General features: G+C 32.8%; 2 protein-coding genes across 2 annotated transcripts in view; one reads left to right on the top strand and one right to left on the bottom strand.

Annotated features, from left to right (window-relative positions):
- The window catches only part of LOC127728294 (ral guanine nucleotide dissociation stimulator-like 1), a 431,288-nt gene that overhangs the window by 189,021 nt on the left and 220,111 nt on the right, over positions 1 to 22,156 (top strand). The window lies entirely within an intron of this gene.
- LOC127728346 (uncharacterized) overlaps positions 13,874 to 22,156 on the bottom strand; it is a 50,603-nt gene continuing 42,320 nt past the window's right edge. Inside the window, exons 3-5 of the mRNA XM_052235698.1 lie at positions 16,133 to 16,202; positions 15,634 to 15,741; positions 13,874 to 14,182 (exon numbers count right to left, since the gene is read on the bottom strand). Of these exons, the coding sequence (XP_052091658.1) occupies positions 13,960 to 14,182; positions 15,634 to 15,741; positions 16,133 to 16,202 (401 nt within the window). The 3' untranslated portion in view covers positions 13,874 to 13,959. The remainder of the gene's footprint in view (positions 14,183 to 15,633; positions 15,742 to 16,132; positions 16,203 to 22,156) is intronic.

Raw genomic sequence — 22,156 nt, 5'->3', positions numbered from 1 at the left:
GGAGACTTCATTAAAGTACAATCATTTCCTCATATTTCATCCACAAGCAGGGCAATGGTTTAAATATTCAAGGAAAGTGCTTTGTAGGTTTGGTTCTTTTTTTAATCATAAACCAATATTCTACCAGTGTTTATCTGTATTTTTGTATCTTGTTTCAAATAGAAATTATTATAAATAAGAAGATGTGGTATGAGTGTCAATGAGACAACTATCCATCCATGTCACAATGTGTAAAAAGTAAACAATTATAGGTCAAAGTACGGCCTTCAACACGGAGCCTTGGCTCACACCGAACAGCAAGCTATAAAGAGCCCCAAAAAGACTATTGTTAAACAATTCAAACAGGAAAACCAACGGACTAATCTATATTTAAAACGAGAAACGAGAAACACTTATGAACCACACCAACAAACGACAACCACTGAACAACAGGCTCCTGACTTAGAACAAGTGAATAAAAATGCAGCGGGTTTAAACGTTTTAACAGGCGCCAACCTTCACCCTAACCTGAAACAGTGGTATAACATTACAGCATAAAAAGACACACAATAAAATATCAATTGAAATGGCTTAACTAGATCAAAAAGACAATACACAAAAACAAGTAAATATACACTGAACGAAGTTTGATCTTTGACACAATATAAATAAAAAAGATGTTTCAATGTCAAAAAGACCATTAGTTCGTTTTGTTCCATTTCTTTCTATGTTAATTGTATAAAAACATTTTCGTCTAGTTAAACAAGTTCTTTTGTGTGAAGGATTGGTTGTTTACTAAAATCATTTGCATTTTTACTTTTCTCCCATTTTGAGGAAAATAATTTTACTTGTAAGTTGGTGTTCTATTATTCTATAATTGGTACATTTTTTCCAGCAGGCACTCAATTAATTTAATATATATAGTAAAAAACTTCAGAAATTCATGTATTTGCAGTTAGTTCTTTTTCATTTAATCGCTGTCGTACGTGCTGCATATCTTCATATGGTTTTCTGTTTAATGTATTTGGTGTTGTTGACAGATCTTTGACAATCTCTGTTAAATTCAGTTTCAAAATATCTAGGTTTGAGACGATGTTAAGCTTTACATATTGTCTATCAGTGTTGAGGACCTTTATTGACCTCTATTGACTCTGAATGTCTTGTGTTTGTGTCTTTGGATACGGATTTTATATCTTTACCGTGAACCCCGTATCTTTTATTATTCATCAATAGGAAATTCAGACGATACTTTTACAGCTTGCTTAAGAGACTTAAAGGAAGGACAAATTATTTTTATGAATGCTTAAAATTTGTGGCTTTTCCATAGGAAAATGTGGTATTATTTATTTCCATTTCAAATTGACCAAAGGATTTAAAATCTTAACAAATTATGACATTTCTGGAGCTCCATTTTTCAGTTCACGAATGGTTATAATGCAATTCTGTATATATTTTTCAGGCACTGAAAAATGGTTGGTTGAAAAAAGATATCTCATCTTATCCTCTTATTTTTTATCATGGGTCTAAGTATCCCACCTATCAACACAATCAATTAAACGGCAACGCTTATGTTTGTCAGACGGTTTGTAGCTAAGCCTCGAGATGTCTTTTGACTATTTGTATCGTTCGGTTACTATTTCGTTGGCTTATACAGAATGTGAGAAATAAGATTTTGAGAAGAATGAAAAACCCCAAAGATTTGGCATTTCTAGTGTGCAGCTCAATACATTTGCTGGATGTAAATCCCAAACGTTATTAAGCAACACATAAACACTTTCGATTGAAAGAAGAAACACATGAATTTACAAGTTTTAAACTTCTTTGGAGTGATAGCATAAAGCTCTGTGGACAATTTTCCTTGCAAACCTGTTAATTTTAAACAGTATAGTCTCAATAAAAATTTCTTTTGTCCTATCTTTTCTCGATAGATGTACCATCTCGTTGTCCTCGTTTTAATTTCGATGTTTTAAATTACTTGGTATTGCGGTAAAATGTCATTTGCAACTACTGTAAACTATGTTGATCTAGTTTCTAACATTATTTGTTTTCTGTTTCAGTGACTAGATTTAAAGCGATGTGTCCGTTTTCGTTAAAAAAACAGAAGTATTAAACTTAAACTTTAAACAGACTCTAATTTTACAACGAAGTGTTTACACTGAATTTGTAAAGAAACTGGACTGCAGTGCTGTGGGTAAGTCTAATAAGCCACACATTGTATACTCCACACATATAAAGAAGGACGGAAGAAAGCCATAATAAGCTGGGACAAATATAATTCATTCGAATGTTATTCGGGTCTCGGGACCTATTCAGCTAACCTTGAATCTATGCTAGGGCAAATACAGAAGCAACCAGTACATGACACTTTTATCAAATGATTCTAAAGTGTTGACGTAAGAAAAGAAACTTACTGTAAGGCAGGTATAGGAAATTATGTAGAGACTTACTCACGATACAGATGAGTTTTGTCCATTGATTAGATTACCGATGTTCCGTTAGTACAGATTTCTGTTATGAATTAGAAATGTATGCCACATAAGGGTTTTGATCCAGATTTAGTGGTTCACTGACCAACTGGTAATATTATACAAGAAAATTCAGTTGTTTTTGGCTGATTCGGGAATATCAATTTAAAGATGAAATATACACATAATGAATAAAGGTCAAATGTACGATTATAACTACTTGTATCTACAGAGGACAAAAATATCACTAATTACAAATGTAATAGCAGGGATATTATAAATGTATAATGATGGAAACCGATACAACTTAAAATTTACGGCAACTTTAAACTGTGCAGTTACAATAAGAAACATAAAGGTGAAGGGTGGTGGTGGTGGTCTGATATCAGGTGTTCCAGAACAATAACAAATATATTGGATAATGGTTTTTTTTTCTCGCAATCATACATTCAATTTATTTTGTAAAGAAAACTGATAACGATGCTTTAATGTGAACTATTACGGTAACCGAAAGTGCTCTGTATGTTGATACGATTGAAACAGTTTGTTCGGATATGTGTCACTCTCCGGAAGATGCTTTAACTAAATAAAAATGATGACCCTGATAGTTACATATTTTTTTCTTTTTTATCCAAAATCATTGAAGTTGCATTTACAAATGTTAAAAGCTAATTAAATTTAAATTATTTGTTTATTTTGTTCTCTGTTCTACCAATTAAATTATTTTGAAAATAAATAAATATTCTATAATCAAATCAACCACTTCAAAGTGATTGAAACAAAGCAATTTCAATACTTTCACATCAAATATTCATGTGTGCTGTGTCGAGGCGATACAACGTTTCTTCATGCTTAATATGTATTCTCTTGTATGTTTACAGTTATGGCGTATTTATATCTCTTCTACAAACTTTTTTTCGTTTTCAATCAGAACGTTTATCAAAATTGCTATACTGTCTATTCTAATTATGGCAGGATGCATATTTTATTGCCTGTTATGCTATTTAACAAATATTTGAATGTGCTTCATAGTTGTCTAAGTGTTTGCATTGTCACAGTATTTTACAATAAGTTTGTCGATCAACTATAATGCAGCATTTGTTATATTTCTTGTGTTTTATAGCCTTTAATGTGTTAAAACCCCACAAATGTGTTCTTCGATGCACAGATCAGTTATCGGTACACACATCTAGCGAATAATTTTACGCAATTCGGTGTTCATGGTCATCACGCAATGAGGTTTAATCTTTTGTTCCTTGTTGATTGTCTAAATGTTACTTTAAACCAATAACAACGTTTCATCCCCGGACGAGTCACAAGACTAGTAGTCAGCACTTTTGTGTTGACATGAAATATCATTGATATGGTGAATTTCTGTGATACTTTTCTTTTTATAAAATGTTAAATTTTTCGAAACACTAAGGTTGTCTATCCCCAGACAAAGATTGCCTTAGCCGTATTTGGCACAACTGTTTTGATTCGAGTGCCACTGATGAGTCTGATGAAGAAGAAAAGCTCGTCTGGCGTACCTATTTATCAACCTGGAATCTTTTACGAGCTTTTACAAAAACTAGGTCGATGCCTCTGCTGGTGGACATATCGTCCCCAAATGTATCACAAGCCCAGTAGCAAGCACTTTTGAGTTATCATGAAATATCATTAATAATATGTTCATTTTCTGTAAATTGAAGTTTTATAAAATGTTGAACTTTTAGAAGCACGAAGGGTTTCTACCACCCAGGCCTAGATTGCCTTGGTCGCATTATGCACAACTTTTCCATATTTTTGGTGTTTTGTTGTGCTTGTCAACTTACTTTTTGATTAAGTCTTCCAACTGTTTTGAATCGAGCGCCACTTTTAGCTCACCAAATTATAAGCCTGGTATTTTGTATGAGTTTTTTTTTATCATAAAATCATTTACTAATACCAATTTCGATTGAATTCAAATAATTGCTAGTTATATGTACTTAACACTTGTTCTAAACAGCAATGAGAACATTTTCATAGCTATGCATTGGTTATTTAGTGTATTTCACAACATAGATCTTTCAGTTCTATTGCATGCCTGTTTATCAAAATGCTGATACGTATTTTCCCAGAACATCCATTATACTAGTGGGCGGCAATATGTAATCTGCAGTACTTCAGCTATTCCGAAAACCGTTTTTTTTTTATTATCAACCAAACCCTGATTATTCATCATCAAATGACTCAACTTGTCATTTAATATGTTGCAAATTTATACAACAGTATTTTACCGATGTTAAAACATCATCAATGGATAAAGAAGAAAAATCAAGGTAACAAACAAACACTGAGTGAATCACATTAACTATAGATTCAGTGTTACTCTATTTTTTTCAATAAACATAATAATATGTGTGTAATATGCGCCTGTCCAAAGTCATGAACCACTTGTCTTTGTTAGTCTTGTGTTTTTGTTTTTTCAATTCTAAAATTGAGAATGGAAATGAGGAATGTGTCAAAGAGACAACAACCCGACAGAAAGCAGAAAACAGCCGAAGACCACCAATGCGGTCTTCAACACGGCGAGAAAATCCCGCACCCGGAGGCGGGTTTCAGCTGGCACCTAAACAAAAATGTGTACTAGTTCAATGAAAATGGACGTCACACTAAATTCCAAAACATATAAATGAACTAAATTAAAAAAAAAATGCAAGACTAACAAAGGACAGAGGCTCCTGACTTGGGACAGGCGCAAAAATGCGACGGGGTTAAACATGTTTTGTGAGATCTCAACCCTCCCCCTATACCTTCAGCCATGTAGAATAAACAAACGCACAGCAATACGCACAGTAAACCTCAGTTAAAAAGAAGTCCAAGTCCGATGCCAGAATAGGTAACAAAAGAAACTAAGCAAATGACAATGATACATAAATTAACAAAGGACTACTAGCAGTTACTGACATGCCAGTGAATCAATATTAATACCAAAATATGCCATCTTTAATGACCTGTCAACAGTATCGTAACTATATCCCTTCTGAATAAGTCTGTTTAAAGGTTTGGTTAGCTTTTGAGGTGAATGTCGATATTTTTGTGCTTTGTATAGAATATTACCATAAAAGATTGGATGTGAAATACCTGAACGTATAAGATGTCTGCATGTTGATTTATATTTACGAATGATGTCCTTGTAACGATGATAAAATTAAGTAAATGTTTTGACTAGTTTGTGATATCGAAAACCCTGGTGTAATAATTTTTCAGTAATACAGAGGTTTCTTTCGTTAAAATTAAATACGTTGTTACATACACGAGCGAATCGAACAAGTTGAGATATATAAACACCATAAGGTGGTGACAAGGGAACGTCACCATCTAAAAATGGATAATTAACATTAGGAAATGAAAACTCATCTCTTTTATCATAAATTTTGGTATTAAGCTTCCCATTAAAGATATAGATATCAAGATCCATAAAAGGGCAGTGTCATTGTTAGTATTAGCTTTATTTAAGGTCAATTCAGCAGGATAAATCTCTTTAGTGTACATACTGAAGTCGTCATTTTTGAGAGCCAATATATCATCCAAATATCTAAAAGTGTTATTAAATTTTTGTATCAGATGTTGTTTCGATAGGTCTTTGCTGATTTTAGTCATAAATATAAAATATATAAACACCATAAGATGGTGACAAGGGAACGTCACCATCTAAAAATGGATAAGTAACAATAGGAAATGAAAAATCATCTAGTTCATTTATATGTTTTGGAGTCTTTTTATGATTGTATGTGATTGTATTTTGTATATGTTTATTGTGGCGTCCATTTCGCTGAACTAGTATACATTATTCTTAAGGGGCCTGCTGAAGCCCGCCACCGGTTGCGGGTTTTTCTCGCTGCGTTGAAGACAGATTGGTGGCCTTGGGCTGTTTTCTGCTCTTTGGTCGAGTTGTTGTCTCTTTGACACATTCCCCGTTTCCATTCTCAATTCTTATTATATATATTTATATTATATACTGGACTGAAATGTCCTGACTAATCCTGCAATTTGATTTGTCACCTTGACAGGGAATATGCGAACATATCCCCTGTGAACAAAAACGATGATAAGAATGATAAATAATGTTAAAATCGATCACTCCAGTATAAAATAATTGTTATTCGGACTTCACAAGGGGTATAAGCTCATTTTCCCAATCAGTGTCATATAGTCTCATCGACTGACGGCTCAGGTGATATAAAATACTGACAGTTAAGTAAAGTATTATAAAGTATAGTAATTATTAATATATTCCATTTTAAAGTTGTTTTAATTCTTTTTATGATTATATGTGATAGTATTTTGTATATGTTTACCTATTGTTTCACATGTGAATGTGACAGAGTGTTTTTAAATAAAGCATATTGTTACTGTTGTTATGACAGGGAATATGAACCCATATCCCCTGTGAAGATCCCGAATAAAATATAATATAATGTACATTTCATGTTTTTGGACACAAAATTGCTATAAATAAGTTTTTATAGTCTTCTGTTGTTTTTAGTTTGTTTCTGTTTGTGTTTTTGTTATAGTCCATATGTTGTTTTAAGCAATCCTTGGTATTAAGTTATAATGCTTCTGGGTTGCTTTGCCACGGTCAATATGGGGATTTGACTGCGCACAAACAGTTCTATTGTCGACGAATATTGTTTATCTTAAGTTACTTAATAAGGAATAGACCTTTTTTAAAATCTCTCTGATTGATCATAAGATTTTCTTAATCAATGTCAGAAAATTTATTTAAAAAAAAAACCCTCAATCAAGCAGGTCATAGACCATTACGATTATTGAATTAATGGGCGGTTACGGTACACGTTTCCTTCACACTTTCTCGAATATCAGGAAGTATGCAAGAAGTCCTTTTCTCTCATGTTACGAAAAAAATGTTAAGAATTTTGTCACCTCTCCGTTGCACACTTTAAAAACAAAAACCCAAAATATTCGAATGTTCCTACTGTCTAAAAAAACCCAATTTGATTCGAAATTGACAAGTTTCAACTACAGTCAGACAATAATTCATATCATTCAATAGTAGCTGAAATGTTTTTGTTGCATAAACATTTTCCTTTGTCCCATTTCCCTACAGCTTCCAGTGAGAATAAAGATCTGTTGATTAACGATTTTAGAATGCATCATCACAAATATACTCAAATCAAAGCCGCGTCTGATATCTGCGCTTTTATCAAAAACTATGCAACCCATTTAAATAGATGATATCGTCTTTATTTAAATCACCCGAGCCTAGAAAAGCAGTGAACATGTATAAATAAAGGCAACAGTAGTATACCGCTGTTAGAAAGTCATAAATCGATTGAGAGAAAACAAATCCGGGTTGCAAACTAAAACCGAGGGAAACACATCAACTATAAGAGGAAAACAACGAAACAACAGAATCAACAGTGAAAAAAAAAACAAACGACAATGCAACACACACAGAAACGAACTATAAGATAACAACTGCCATTTTACTGACTTGGTACAGGACATTTGAAGAAAAAATGGTGGGTTGAACCTGGTTTTGTGGCTAGCCAAACCTCGCGCTTTTATGGCAATGTTAAATATAACACTAATATGACAACATTACATGACAGTAATACAGTACAAATAAATGGAAGAACATTCAGGACAGAGAAATACACAAATAAACAATACAATAGTACATTTCGACATGCTAACCACAGAATAAAAACGAACACGTAAAACAACATAGGACAGCACACAAAAACAGCACAACAGAACCACGAACTGTCTTTCACACGACTGGATCAACGCCACAAAAGTGACGTCACAGGTAAATTTCTAAAACTTTGATACAGGTTTGATCAGAGATCATCAAAGATATGCCATCAAAACCAAAAAACCGCCCAATGCTCTTTCAAGATCAAAAACTATCTGATAACATGAAATTCTTTAAACACATTGATATCTTTTGTTTTCTAATTGTCCAAATCTGACACAAGTTCTGAAATGGAGTCTTAGATATATACACTCGGACATAAGTTAAGCAGCACCAATTTTAATTTTCAAAATATTTCTTTCAAAATAAAAATTATGAAAATTATATTGTCTCATCTGAAAATTGTTAACACAGGATAAATAACAGATACAGATATTGAATCGATTTTGGTTGTTTAAAACGTGTTTAGCAATTTTCGTGATACTGATTTATGACAATATGAAAACTGGTATATGCAGTCTGCTTAGTATCCGTCTTTGGAATCACCGCCCAATCAAACGACCAGAAACTATAGTCAGGTATCGAAGGAAAAGAATACAGTGAGGAGAATCTATTGGCCGAGAGAGTAGATTCTTGTTGAAACCGGTTGTGGGTAGAATTCGTGTTTGGAGAGAGAAAACATGGCATATAGAGATAATAATGTCTTGGAAAAACAGCGTTTGGAGATGGCGGTGGTGGAGATATGAAAAGGCTGACATAGTTATCGACACAACAAACAGCCGAAGGTGGTGCAATTTGTTTTGACCAATGATCACAATTTTCAATCGAATGACAACCATACATATTTTTTCTGGATTTTATACAGGAATACTTCATACTCCGCCCGGCTGTAAATGGATTCCCAGTGGTTGTGATCCAATAATTATAAAGTCTGGAACCAGACGTAAAAAACAATACAAATATTGCAAAGGTAGCCAATCTGTTTTTCCTAAAGTTAAGCACTGAACTATCACCAAGTATAGAAGGAAAATCGATCTATGTACTATATATTGATACGTTTTTGTATTCTACAGATCAAAGTAAAAGACTAAAGTAAAGAACATATTTGTTCTGCATGATAAGTGAACAAGATTATCCAGAGAAGAATGTGGATATGATGTAATGAAAAAGCTTTGAATTCCCTGCACATTTAAGTTTCTATCTTATGAATAATAATCTAATCCGTTATCCTAAAACTTCTAAAGCAATTGGCAATTTCTCGCATATTTGTTTCATATCTGGAAGAAGAAACAGAAATTAAAAAGCAACCCAATGCCTCTTTGTTATAGATAAAGTTGAGATTTTTTTCTGATGAAGCCGAAAGGAAAGATAAGAAATTCAAGAAAATCAACAAAAGGAAGTTTGTAAAACGGTCAAGTCAATATAATATGATTAAGGCCACATATGACATAAAAAAATCGTGATATTGTTTTTGGCGGAAAGCTGAGAAGGGTAAACAAGCGTAGGCCAGATCGATAACTGTTTTTTTTTCATGGGAATCTCTATTTTGAACTAGTGGGCATATATGTTCTTAAAAAACAGGTGATGTATGCTGTATACACACCGTACTCACGTGAAACAAGAATCCTTTCTTTTATATTGCTACTCAGAAAAAGAAAATTCACTATTCGGAAGCTAAAATTGCAACATTTGTCATACAGATTTGTGTTGAAGCGTCTCTTGCTGTCTGTTGATAATTCTGGGTCTAGGTATGAAGCAGTTTCTGTATTTTCCAGTAGTGCCATTAATTTGTCTTAGCTCACTGGGATAGTTGAAACGAAGAAAATAATCAAGTCTTATTAATAGTTTCAAATTAATGACATAAACAAAATCGTGATATGGTATTTTTCGAAGAGCTGAGAAGGGTAAACAAGCGTATGTAAGACCGATAAGAGTTCCAAGGAAGTATCTGTATTGAACTAGTAGACACAAGTTCTTGAGAAGAAAAAAAACCAGGTGATAGATGCTATTTACACACTGAACTCACGTGAATATATTATGAAAAAATAAGTGAACAAGTTACTTCTTATATTTTTACCATTTAAATAAAGTGCATCTTTTATTATTAAAGGATTTTGGACAAATAGATTTGGCTAACATCTTTTCTTTTATTGAAATAACCTTTAAATATTTTTTGCTTTATACGAATAAAGAAAATCGAATTCCAATGATCGGTTCACAAATGTTGCCTGTTGGAATGCCAACATCTTCTGGAAAAATTACTTACCGAAATCAACACAGACATTTTCTATTTAAAACTCTAGCGTTCTAACAATTACTTCTTCTGAGATTTTTTTTTTTGTGAATCAGAACGACTTTTGAGACAAGTATATTATTTTTTATCTATTTATCAATAAATAGTGTAGAGAAATCAATAGAGAAAATAACACTTTAACTTGATTGACTGGTATCAAACGTGATTATAAACTCTCAAAATGTATGTATAATTCTACATTATTCTGTTGAAATATTTCTTTCGTTAAGCAAACCGTGGTGATGTCAAATTAAAAAAAAATTTACTAACTATGCTTTCAGTAAAAAGGCAGAATATCAATTTTTGATATATATTTTTTCACTATTATTTCAAGAAAATAGAAACAACCATTACGAAAAGTGAAAATACAATAAACAAATCCTCTGTACAACTATTGTTTAGGGGCAAAACGCTTTTCTGTTATTTCACTGCACACAAAGTTTAAAAAGTAATGGTAACAGGTTTGATGCTATTTGAAAACAAAAAAATTGCAACTTTCGTGTAATTGATTATCAAAATGTATTTTTTTTGTTTACTTTTAAAAATTTGTTTATTGTTATAATGTTATCATAAATTAGGTAGTTGGGATGTCCCCGCTCGGAAGGGTTAACTGGAATTTAAAATCGTCAGTCGATCAGAAGTATGAACCGTGCTCAGTGGTTTCAGTTTGTGGGATGCATAAATACGCAACCACGTCCAGTCAAAACCCTATGCCCATTGAAGGAAATCACCCTTGCATTACATACAACTCTTCAAGGGTGCGTAGGTAACGTTATGCAAGAAAAAATTACACCTACACAATATGCCCTTTTTTGCAAGTTGCAATGATAAAACTTAACACCCTCCTTCCAGTTCGACCAAAATTTTCGGACACACCAATTTGACATATTGTTTAGTTTTTTCTCGTTCTGAATATACCTCAAATATTTGTAATTGGGCATTAAGTAAACATCTGTTACCGAATATCTATTGTTTATGTACGAGAGACAAAATAAAAAGAAGTTAGTTCCCTTACATCTTCTTCCTTCTTAGTTGTGACATCAAAAGGTTTTTTTCGGCATGAAAATCTAAAACTTCATAGCATTAATAAACGAAAATGTTGGGTATTAGTATCGATCCTTTTCATTTCATCAATAAGGAATAAATCTATACGAACAATACACAATTGACGCCTAAAACGATGGATAACATATGCCTTAGTACAAAAACATATACAAAGTTCAACAATACAAACGGTGGCTAAAAAAAAAAATAAAAAATAAAAAAAAAATAACAGAGAGTTAAAACGTATTTTGAATCAGTTCAATAAAACGTAGTTGCGATAATTTGGTTATGAAAAACCTATATCCTGTCGTTGTCGTTATAGATGGTCATTCAATATTGTTACTTATTAGTGCCCATCTCCTGTCTCCTGTTTCCTGTTGTTGTTATCTCTATACGTTTTTAATTGAGTACACAACTCCTGTTGTCGTTTTTTAATTGAGTACACAACTCCTGTCGTTGAGTCGTTGACCACGAATCTATATAAGTTGACTTGCTTTTGTAGAAAATAAAATGGTGCACTGTGTCAATGTAAAAAACACAGTAGTTTTATAAGCTTTTCAGCTTCTTGAGGCAGTCTGATTTGAAGTATTTTAAGTGTAAAGTTAGATTATTCAATGTACACTTCACAGGTCAAAGGGTTTGTTATAAAAGCTTAACACTCATGTAAATAATAGTACAATAAGTAAAACATTGAAGATAATAATTGGTGTTCGAAAGGCACAAGTCGAGGAAGAACAGAAAAAAACACTAAAAAAACAGAAATTAAACAATGAATACCACGAAACCCTCTAAAACTTAGTAGTAAAGTCGAGCGTTCTCGAAATGTAGGCAATATTTGCTCGGCAAATGATAACAGATATTTAAAAATCAAACCATTAGCCACATTGGTGAATGTTGATGCATTTGTACATTGTAAGTCGTTATAGAAGAAATATAGTGAATACGACAAATCCATTGTTACCCGTTTAAAACCGGGGGATCGAATCCACGTCCTCTCGCACTCGCGGCGGTATGGACCCTTCAACAGATCTTTTAACTTTAAAAATCCGCACTTTATGATTTCCAAGAGAAAGTATCTCTTTAATAACTTAAAAGACCGCTTTTGATTCTTGATTGAATAGAAGCTAGTAATTTGGATAGAATTTTTATGGAGTAATTTGCAGACTGTGCTATATTCATGTAATGATGTTTTTAAGGACACATATACATATTGGGTATCTAATATATTGAGCGACGAAAAATTTATTTCGTCATGTTTCGTTGACATTCCAAAAGAACGTACAAGTTTAATGTTATCGTTCTTGTTTGTCTATGTGGGTCAGGTTTTTTTTTTTAGGAATCGGATGTTGGTAGCAGATTTAATCTTTTGTGCTGTGTGTTATTTTAGGAGATTCCTATTATCCCTTCTGATTTATTAATATGACAGTCCGTATATTCCTCTCCGGTAAATGGCGTCCAAATATATATATTTATCTTACCACCTATACATTTCTAGTAATATCATTGGTTAAAAGCGACCGCGTGGAGACCGGGTTAGTAGTGGTGTTAAGTCCTTTTATAAAAACAACAGGACGTCGAGGAAAAATCTGAATCGTTTCATCCGGACAACAGATGAAGAAATTGATGATGAACGATTGAAATAAATTCAGAAAACACAGCAAAAGCTAACAAGTTGTTACTGTTGGCATTTGCTTTTGTATAGACAAATGGAAGTAGGTTCTTCATATTGAAGACTTGATCACTTTGACAGGCCATTAGTCGGAAGACCACATGTTAAGATAGTCGATAAGATAAATTCGATACATATAGTGAGCTATTGACCTAATTACTGATCCAATATATATCGCATTAGGTCACTTCGCTCTCACCCTATATGGAATTTACTGACCCCCATATATATCGTATTAGGTTACTAGCAAACTGTGTAACTAATAATATTGGATTGTCTAGTGAACTGTAAAGATCTTTAAATAATACAACAGGGAATAGTATCTTCATATTTTCATGAATTTAAGACAGGTGTCTTGTAATATTTGGATTTGCGGGAAGGAGATGCTGCAAAATTGATCAAAGACTCATTAAGCATTTTAAATTCTACTCTGTTATAAAGATCTCACATACATGTATTACTAGCTGAATAGTTTCTACGTCTTCACTTTGTAATTTGAAAAAAAAATGGTCGCCATATTCTTTGACATAGCCATAGTCCATAATTATGCTAAATTTATTGTACAAATTATAGATCAGAATCGTCGCGGTTGTTTGTTTGTTTGGCAAACAAATTTCGTATGGTAATCTTATTGAAATGTTTAAGTTTAAAAATAATTAAAAAAATCCATCAGTTTGATGAAAAACATTGTGATCTTAAATGCGTCATGCGTATGTTCGAGCAAAATTGAAGAAAGCATATAAAAGAAATAAATCGTTTATTGAATGAGTAAATACAAATGCAATGATTAGTGTCACAGCTTTGGTTTGATTTACTTCGAAACATTTTAGTTCTTGCAAGAGTTACTTCTATTGTCGCATACAGGAAATCTTTCACAGCAGTCAGCATTCCTTGTGCATGGATGACCATACCAGCAGTCGATACAACGTTTTGCGCTAGGATCACAAATATTGTGTTTTCTACAGCAATCGTTGGTTGTTGAACATGGACGTCTGAAACACCACATGTTGGGAAGTTTCATCCATGGCTTGTCACGATTTTGACTATAACTGAAACAAAATTAAAACAATGTGAGAAGAGCCTATGAGTGATTCAAAACTTTTCGTGAAAAAATAACAATACAATAGAATAAAACAAATGTAAAAATTATTTCATATTCTAAATACATGCATATACATTTAGTACATTATAAATTAAATGATGAAACATGAATAAATGAAGTTTTGGTATACGTGTATGAGACAGTAACGTAAAACTTTACACAATTCACGAAATTATGCACAAAATTCGATTTCTTATCTATAAAACAACAAAATATTTTAGATTAAAAAAGATAAATGTACAAGAAAAAAAAAGGTTACATATATTTATATAGATACAAGTTATGTTCTTCTCATATATTTTATGATGGTAAGATACTAAACCCCTAACGGGAGGGATTGTACTTGATTTTCATATGATGAAGACATAGTCTTTCAATCAGTTTAATTGAGGTCTGGAGCTGGCATGTCAGTAACTGCTAGTAGTCCTTTGTTAATTAATGTATCATTGTCATTTTGCTCAGTTTCTTTTGTTACCTATTCTGACATCGGACTCAGACTTCTTTTAAACTGAGTTTTACTGTGCGTATTGCCCTGTGTTTCTTTATTCTACATTGGCTAGAGGTATAGGGGGAGGGTTGAGATCTCACAAAACATGTTTAACCCCGCCGCATTTTTTGCGCCTGTCCCAAGTCAGAAGCCTCTGGCCTTTGTTAGTCTTGTATGATTTTAAATTTTAGTTCATTTATATGTTTTGGAGTTTAGTATGACGTCCATTTTCACTGAACTAGTACACATTTTTATTTAGGGGCCAGCTGAGGACTACCTCCGGATGCGGCATTTTCTCGCTGCGTTGAAGACCCATTGGTGGCCTTCGGCTGTTATCTGCTCTTTGGTCGGGTTGTTGTCTCTTTGACATATTCCCCATTCCTATTCTTAATTTTAAGTAAAAGCAAAACTGAAACAAGAATTCACATGAAGAAACAGAAATATGCAAACTTGTCAGAAATTATAATTGCATTATTAGGACAATTCTCCCTTTAATCATTTTTTCTACTTCAATGCTCTCCAAATCAGCATTATATGCTTTACGGAAAGATGTAACTTAATTGGACATTTTTATATTTGCGGATTCGCAAAAAGTAATCTGTTATACTAAAACAACACATCTTTATTTTTTGTTACCATGGATGTATATATAGATTCTTTTATATCTATGTGTATGTTTCCATATGTGCGTTTCATTTTATATATAGATTCTAAAGGTGAAAAGTGAAATAGTATCTGACAGTAGAAAAACACTCCGTCTATTCTAGTCCATGCACATGCACATGCTCAGTAAACAAAAACAATTGAAAGATATTTGCGACTTTCATGCTTCCGAAAGTCTTATTTAATATAAGCATAGATAAGGTGATACCGAAAGAAATGTGTAGATGCTATTTGGTGTTTGTACATACTTGTTAGAATACTTGTAAATGTACCTATAATGTTTTCGATATGGCCGGTATCTTCTTCGTGATCCGTATCTGCTTCTTGGTCTGAAGCTATACGATAACATGGCGTATCTAAAGAAGTAGAATGTAGAGGTTACGTTTATATGAGGATCATAGTGGATTACCGTTGTATATATCTTTCAGTTTCTATGTATCATTTTAGCATCAATAGTTTGATGTTGAACTTTCTCCATATTCTGGTGTTTTTTTTTCTCAAAAAAAATGTGATACCAATTTATCTTTGAAGTATAGAAACTAACTAGTATTGAGCGTTAGATATGACACTTTTGGATATAAAAAAAAGTATTTTTTTCACTTTTTCATTATGTAGAATAATACAATTTATATATGATATACATGTAATTAACTGTACAAAATGAATAATATCCAGTATCTCTTTCTGGTATTAAAATTTACGTAACATAAAAATATTTCAATTTTAGACCATCCAATTAAAATGTACCTTTTGTCTGTTGGTAAAGATTCTATTTCCGGTTGGTCTGGCAGGTAATTATCATAGGTACTCTGATATGCTGCAACAAAGCAATGGTAGATAAATATAAATAAGAAATATATGTGATGTGATAGAGTATACACAGTGTCATTCAGACAATTTTGTTTTGGTAACATGCATCAACCAACAATGTTTGACAATTGGTACATATTTTAGTGATGATTTATGGATATTGGACAGGACTTTAAAGTCACCTGTAATGAAGTCGTAAAAAGGTTTTGTCGGGAAAGAAATTATTGAATTTGTTGGACAGCTTCACTAATTTTATATGAAATTCATAGATAACTTGGAAAATGGAAGTATAATATTGTCAATATAATAATTTCATGCTCGTAAATACCTAGCTGTTATCGAAAAATATCAGAGTATCGCTAACTGATCCTAACTAGAGACTGTTGGTTATGATATAAGGCTTGAGCGTGTTAGTTCATACGAGAACACAATCCAGCGACTGTCAATATGAATAACCGCAATAAAAATGTTTTTCCTTTGATTTATAATTGGTCACTTCTCATGATTACATGGATTTGATACCTAATGTACATCCACCCTTTATATATCTGTCTTAGTAACGGTGTATTAAAGAAAATATAAATCAATTGCTTTAAAAAGCAATTGTAAACGGTCTTTCCCCCACCTGAAACATGATTGACTGATATATTTGTATGTTTGTTTTGTTTGTTTGTTTATTTGTTTGTTTGTTTGTTTGTTTTTTTTTTTCTTTCTTTAAAGGGTCCATATTAGTGTGTTGGTTAAGTTTCTATATTTAGTTTGGAAAGTTTTTATTCTATTTCAGGGTCCGCGCGCGTCTTTGTCTCGCGCCAGGTTGTGGCGTCACGTGACGAGGCTTTATATTAGGTGGGGACGTTGGACAGACAACATGTATAGCGACGGAATACACACAATGTATTTCTTTTGTCATTGTAGGTAATTGACGTTTCGATCACAGTTCACGAGCAGTGCATGCTTTGGATTTAATTGATCCTGTGTAACTTTAAAACACGTTTATCGATTATTTTCATACAATGTACATTTTTCAGCAGCAGTTTGTAACACAGATTTGTATTTCAATCTAGGAGCGGACATTTTATTGTAGGATTTCACTGAGATTTACGGAACTAGCAAGCGATTTTTACGGCATTGCAATTTCTTTTCTCTAGGAAAATTCTTGAGAGATATCTGCACCACGTTGTTTTATGAAGATTCAATACATGTATACTATACTCTGCTGACTGCAAAATTTGGGGTCAATTGGACATGTAGTTTCTGAGAACATCTGATAACAAGCATGTGGATTTTTTTTTTCAGAAGAGATGTAAATACAATATTAAACACATGAGACGGAAACATGCATACAATGAACGATTGATTGGTTGGTTGGTTTATTGATTGATTGATTGATTGATTAATTAATTGATTGAATTGGTTGGTTGATTGGTTGGTTGGTTGATTAAACACGTGGGATAGGGTCTCTTGAAACAAGCGAAAAAAAGAAACAAAGGAAATCTTGGACCCCGTATTAAACACATGAGACGGAAACATGCATACAATGAATGATTGCTTGGTTGGTTGGTTGGTTGGTTGATTGATTGATTGATTGGTTGATTGATTGATTGATTGATTAATTTAACATGTGGGATATGGTCTCTTGAAACAAGCGAAAAGATCTTGGACCCCATATTAAACACATGAGACGGAAACATGCAGGCATGCAATGATTGATTGGTTGGTTGGTTGGTTGGTTGGTTGGTTGGTTGGTTAGTTAGTTGATTAACACAGAGAACGGATCCACTTGGATCCTGCAAAAACGGAATTGAAAGCCTAGATACTATATATCTAAACACATGGGATTTATCTTTTGAGAGATCACTTAACAAGTAGTAAGGTTAAAGGTCAATGTCAACCTACAAAAGCATTAAAACACAATCAAACTCTTTAAATAGTGCCAAAAACACATAATTTGCCTCTTTGTACATGACCTTGACCCCAATTTCAAGGTCATGAAACAAGGGCCTCAAATCAAAACACTCTAGGTCTCTACTATATATTGTTAATGAGTTATATTACCATACAGCTAATATTAGATATAAAAGGGGCGAAAACTCCCATTAAATGTCTACGTACCCTTTCAACTAAAATTTACGTGTTACGACATGTCGCAACTAACAATTCTATAAAAATATGTTGTCGATATCTTATAAGATTTCTGAAAATTAGTGATAACAAGCCAAAATCAAAATTTTAACATGACCTTGACCTTTGACCTTGACCTCATTTTCATTTTTATGGACCAAGGACCTCAAATCAAAAGACCCTACGCCTCTATCACTTATGGTTTTCCAGTTACAAATACATTTCACATATATCAAATACAAAAGGGGAAATAACTCTCATATGGAGTCTTCGTAAAGCTTCGGTCTAAATAAAACCTAACATCCTGAGGATATAACGAGCAATTTGGAAAAATAAATTTGTCGCTTTCTTTTACGGTTGCGGAGGAGATCTCATAACAAGAAAAACAGTGTTTGGGGAGATAACTCTTACAAAGAAAAGTGTTTGGTTAAACAGGGTCAGTTTCAAAAGCGTATAGACTGTATGATATCATATACCAAAAAACTAAGCGACATCTTTTGAAACAAAAATACACCGCAAGAAAAAAATTAGGCGGAAGAAAAAAAAAATAATCAGAAGAAAACCAATAGGTCTTTCCACAGAAAGGTGGAAAGACCTAATTATAAGAATAAGAACAGGAACACAAGCGAACAAATCAAATGATTATAAAATAACAGTCATATCTTTCAAAAGGGTTGTTTTTAATAATGTCTCTAAAACTGTTGCATAATATTACATAAAATAATATGTTGTTTAATCTTAACTACGTTATTCCAAAGTCATGCAAGTGGGACGTAAAACATGGTTCAATTCATTTAGGGAAGTGTCTTTAACAAGTAAGGAATGACCATCTTCTTTTACTCTATTATGCCTTTCCTCTTTTCCCCTAGTGATATTGAACTTAAGATGTTCGAAACTTTTTTGGAATTGTCAGATTACATTTCTTTTTTTTTCCCTAGTCTTCACATTTTTACAAATAAGTTTTAAAAAGCTGAAAATGACTACCTTTTAATTTGTTTACTGCATGCATTAATTAGTATATGGTAGGTGGCACATGCAGTGTTATATATATATTATAAAGAAGCGGTTACACGGCCGTCACTCGGCTAACCGAGAGATTGGTCGGTTAATCTATATTGAGTATGCGGCTATATCGGCGGTTGGTCTGTTAATTGGGTTGGCTAAAGTCTGTTAATCAGGTGTTATCGAGAAAATACTTGCAAGTTCAGTATGTTTCATTGTACAACTTTTTAAATATAGTTTTTATCATAAAAATTATTCATGTCTAACAAAACAATTCAATGTACTGAATCCAGTGGTGTAATTATTTTTTTTCTAGCTTCGATAAACAATCAATAAAATGAAAAGGCGGGTAACTCATCAATAAATTTATACACATTTTACACACACAAAATGTAAACAAAATAACAACTTGGCTGAATTTACTTGCATGCAATATTTTGAACATCGAAAAAAGACAGGCATTGTGTTTGTTAACCATATTAATATCATTGTGTGAAAAATCTACACGAAAATCTGTATTTTGGTAATATTAATCAATTTTTATTAAAAACCTGGTCTGTTAATGGGTCGGATGTATAAAACCCGGTCTGTTATTTGGTCTGTTAAGAGTTATGAATGGCAATGAAAATATAATTTGATTGCTTTATGGGGAGTTATCGGATCAAATGGGTAGGCTCAAGACGAGTGGCTAAAATATACGGAAACAACACATGAACAATGAAACATAAATTTAGACAATGGAAATTGGAAATTGATAAAAATGGTTTCAAAAAGTGTAATATTAAAGTAATATTAATTTCATTCAAGAATGGTCGCATATATCATGTGAATTCTGTTTCGTTGTTATGAATGACACCAATTTGTCATCTACATTGGTAACCAGTATATACATCATTTGTATAGTTCGTTCTTATGTTGTACTGTTATACCACTGTCCCAGGTTAGGGGAGGGTTGGGATCCCGCTAACATGTTTAACCCCGCCACATTATGTATGTATGTGCCTGTCCCAAGTCAGGAGCCTGTAAATCAGTGGTTGTCGTTTGTTTATGTGTTACATATTTGTTTTTCGTTCATTGTTTTGTATATATAAATAAGTCCGTTAGTTTTCTCGTTTGAATTGTTTTACATTGTCATTTCGGGGCCTTTTATTGCTGACTATGCGGTATGGGCTTTGCTCATTGTTGAAGGCCGTACGGTGACCTATAGTTGTTAATTTCTGTGTCATTTTGGTCTCTTGTGGAGAGTTGTCTCATTGGCAATCATACCACATCTGCTTTTTTATATCAGAGATAAACGTCGTAATGTAACTAAACATCAGTAAGTAAAATATATTGGGATGCTAAAATATAAAGAATAGAGAAAGAATAATGAGAAAAATAAATAAAATGTAGAGAAAAGTGACATAACATATAAAGAATACAGAAATAAACAACACTCCCAATCCGGACCCTCATGGTATACACGAGAATCTGGATGGAGACGCAGAATATAGAAGAATAGATAAGGACAGTAGAGAGTGATGCATTGCTAAAAAAGAGAGAAAAATAACAATTGTTTAAGAATACAGACATGAAACACCCCTTTTTACTATTTAGACCCTCCAAGATGATTGTTAAAACAATTTTGGCATTTATTCCACATCTCCTTATTTTTAAATTAATAGTATTATATAGACAACGATATCTATATAGATGCTTTGCAATTTTTTTACTGTATATCACTTTATGTTATTTGAGACTGGAGTCCGATAAACATTGGCCTCCTGTCAACCGCTGAATCTGATAGCTCAGTAAATATTGTAAAGTGCAAACAAAACAAAATTTCAGGGGGAGGGGGTGGTTGAAACAGTAACGGATTGCGATGTACTCAAATTGATAACAAATGCTAGAATTTTACAAGCGCACAACTGCAGTTCTCCTCTGCACTTATGTAGAAAGGAACTAAATGAATAAACGGAATAAAATGAACTAAATGAATAAACGGAATAAAATGAATTAAAACTTAAGATAATAAAATGTAGCTGCATTCGCTTCTTTCCATTTACTTCTTTAGAATGTTTTGTAAACAACATATGATTAAGTAATAGAACAAAAGAACCAATTGGATGATGCTGACGAATTAGGGTTTAACGTCCAGTGGCAAATATCATGTCCATATGAGAACGACAACACGTTATATGTACCCGGTGTTGTATAAGACAGACACTTTCAGTCGGATTTTTGAACGTGCTTCTTTGAACAGACACAAAAATCAAGGCTAATTGAAAACGTTAATAATAAATTCATGCATATTCCAGCGGCCAATCCATATCACGCTATATTGCAGTGACACACCTTTCAATAAAATGCAAAGAAAGTCAAAATAAAAATGCTCTTACTACAAGGATACTGTAGCACCGTATTGTCATTTTTTTTTACTCAAGTACATCTCATTCTTAACTTTTTTAATGGGAAATTATAAAGGTAGCAAAACTATTGTCGTGGCTAAATAACTCTTAACTGACACAATTTTAATTGGCCAACCCATTAACAGATTTTATTCCCCTAATAGTCACTAAAACGTGGTATTACTCACGTTATATTACAATTATGAAATATTTGCTAATGTCAATTTATTTTTTAGAACCAAAGTACTATTTTGTGTCCTTTAAATGATATCTAAAATTGTTTGTTTCGCCTTTTATTAAAACAATTGCTATGCGTATGAGCATAAATACCACATACTTGCGCGACGCCTTTTAGTTTTACTGAAGTTTGCGCAGACTATGAAATGTTTTTACAGGTGGACAATGTTCTATGATAGATATCATTTTGTCAGACACTTTTCTTTTTTTTTTA

This window comes from Mytilus californianus, unplaced genomic scaffold (genome assembly GCF_021869535.1).
Source record: "Mytilus californianus isolate M0D057914Y unplaced genomic scaffold, xbMytCali1.0.p SCAF_2, whole genome shotgun sequence".
Classification (NCBI taxonomy): domain Eukaryota; kingdom Metazoa; phylum Mollusca; class Bivalvia; order Mytilida; family Mytilidae; genus Mytilus; species Mytilus californianus.
The sequence above is the reverse complement of the archived record's forward strand: the minus strand, read 5'-3'. Positions and strand labels throughout refer to the sequence as shown.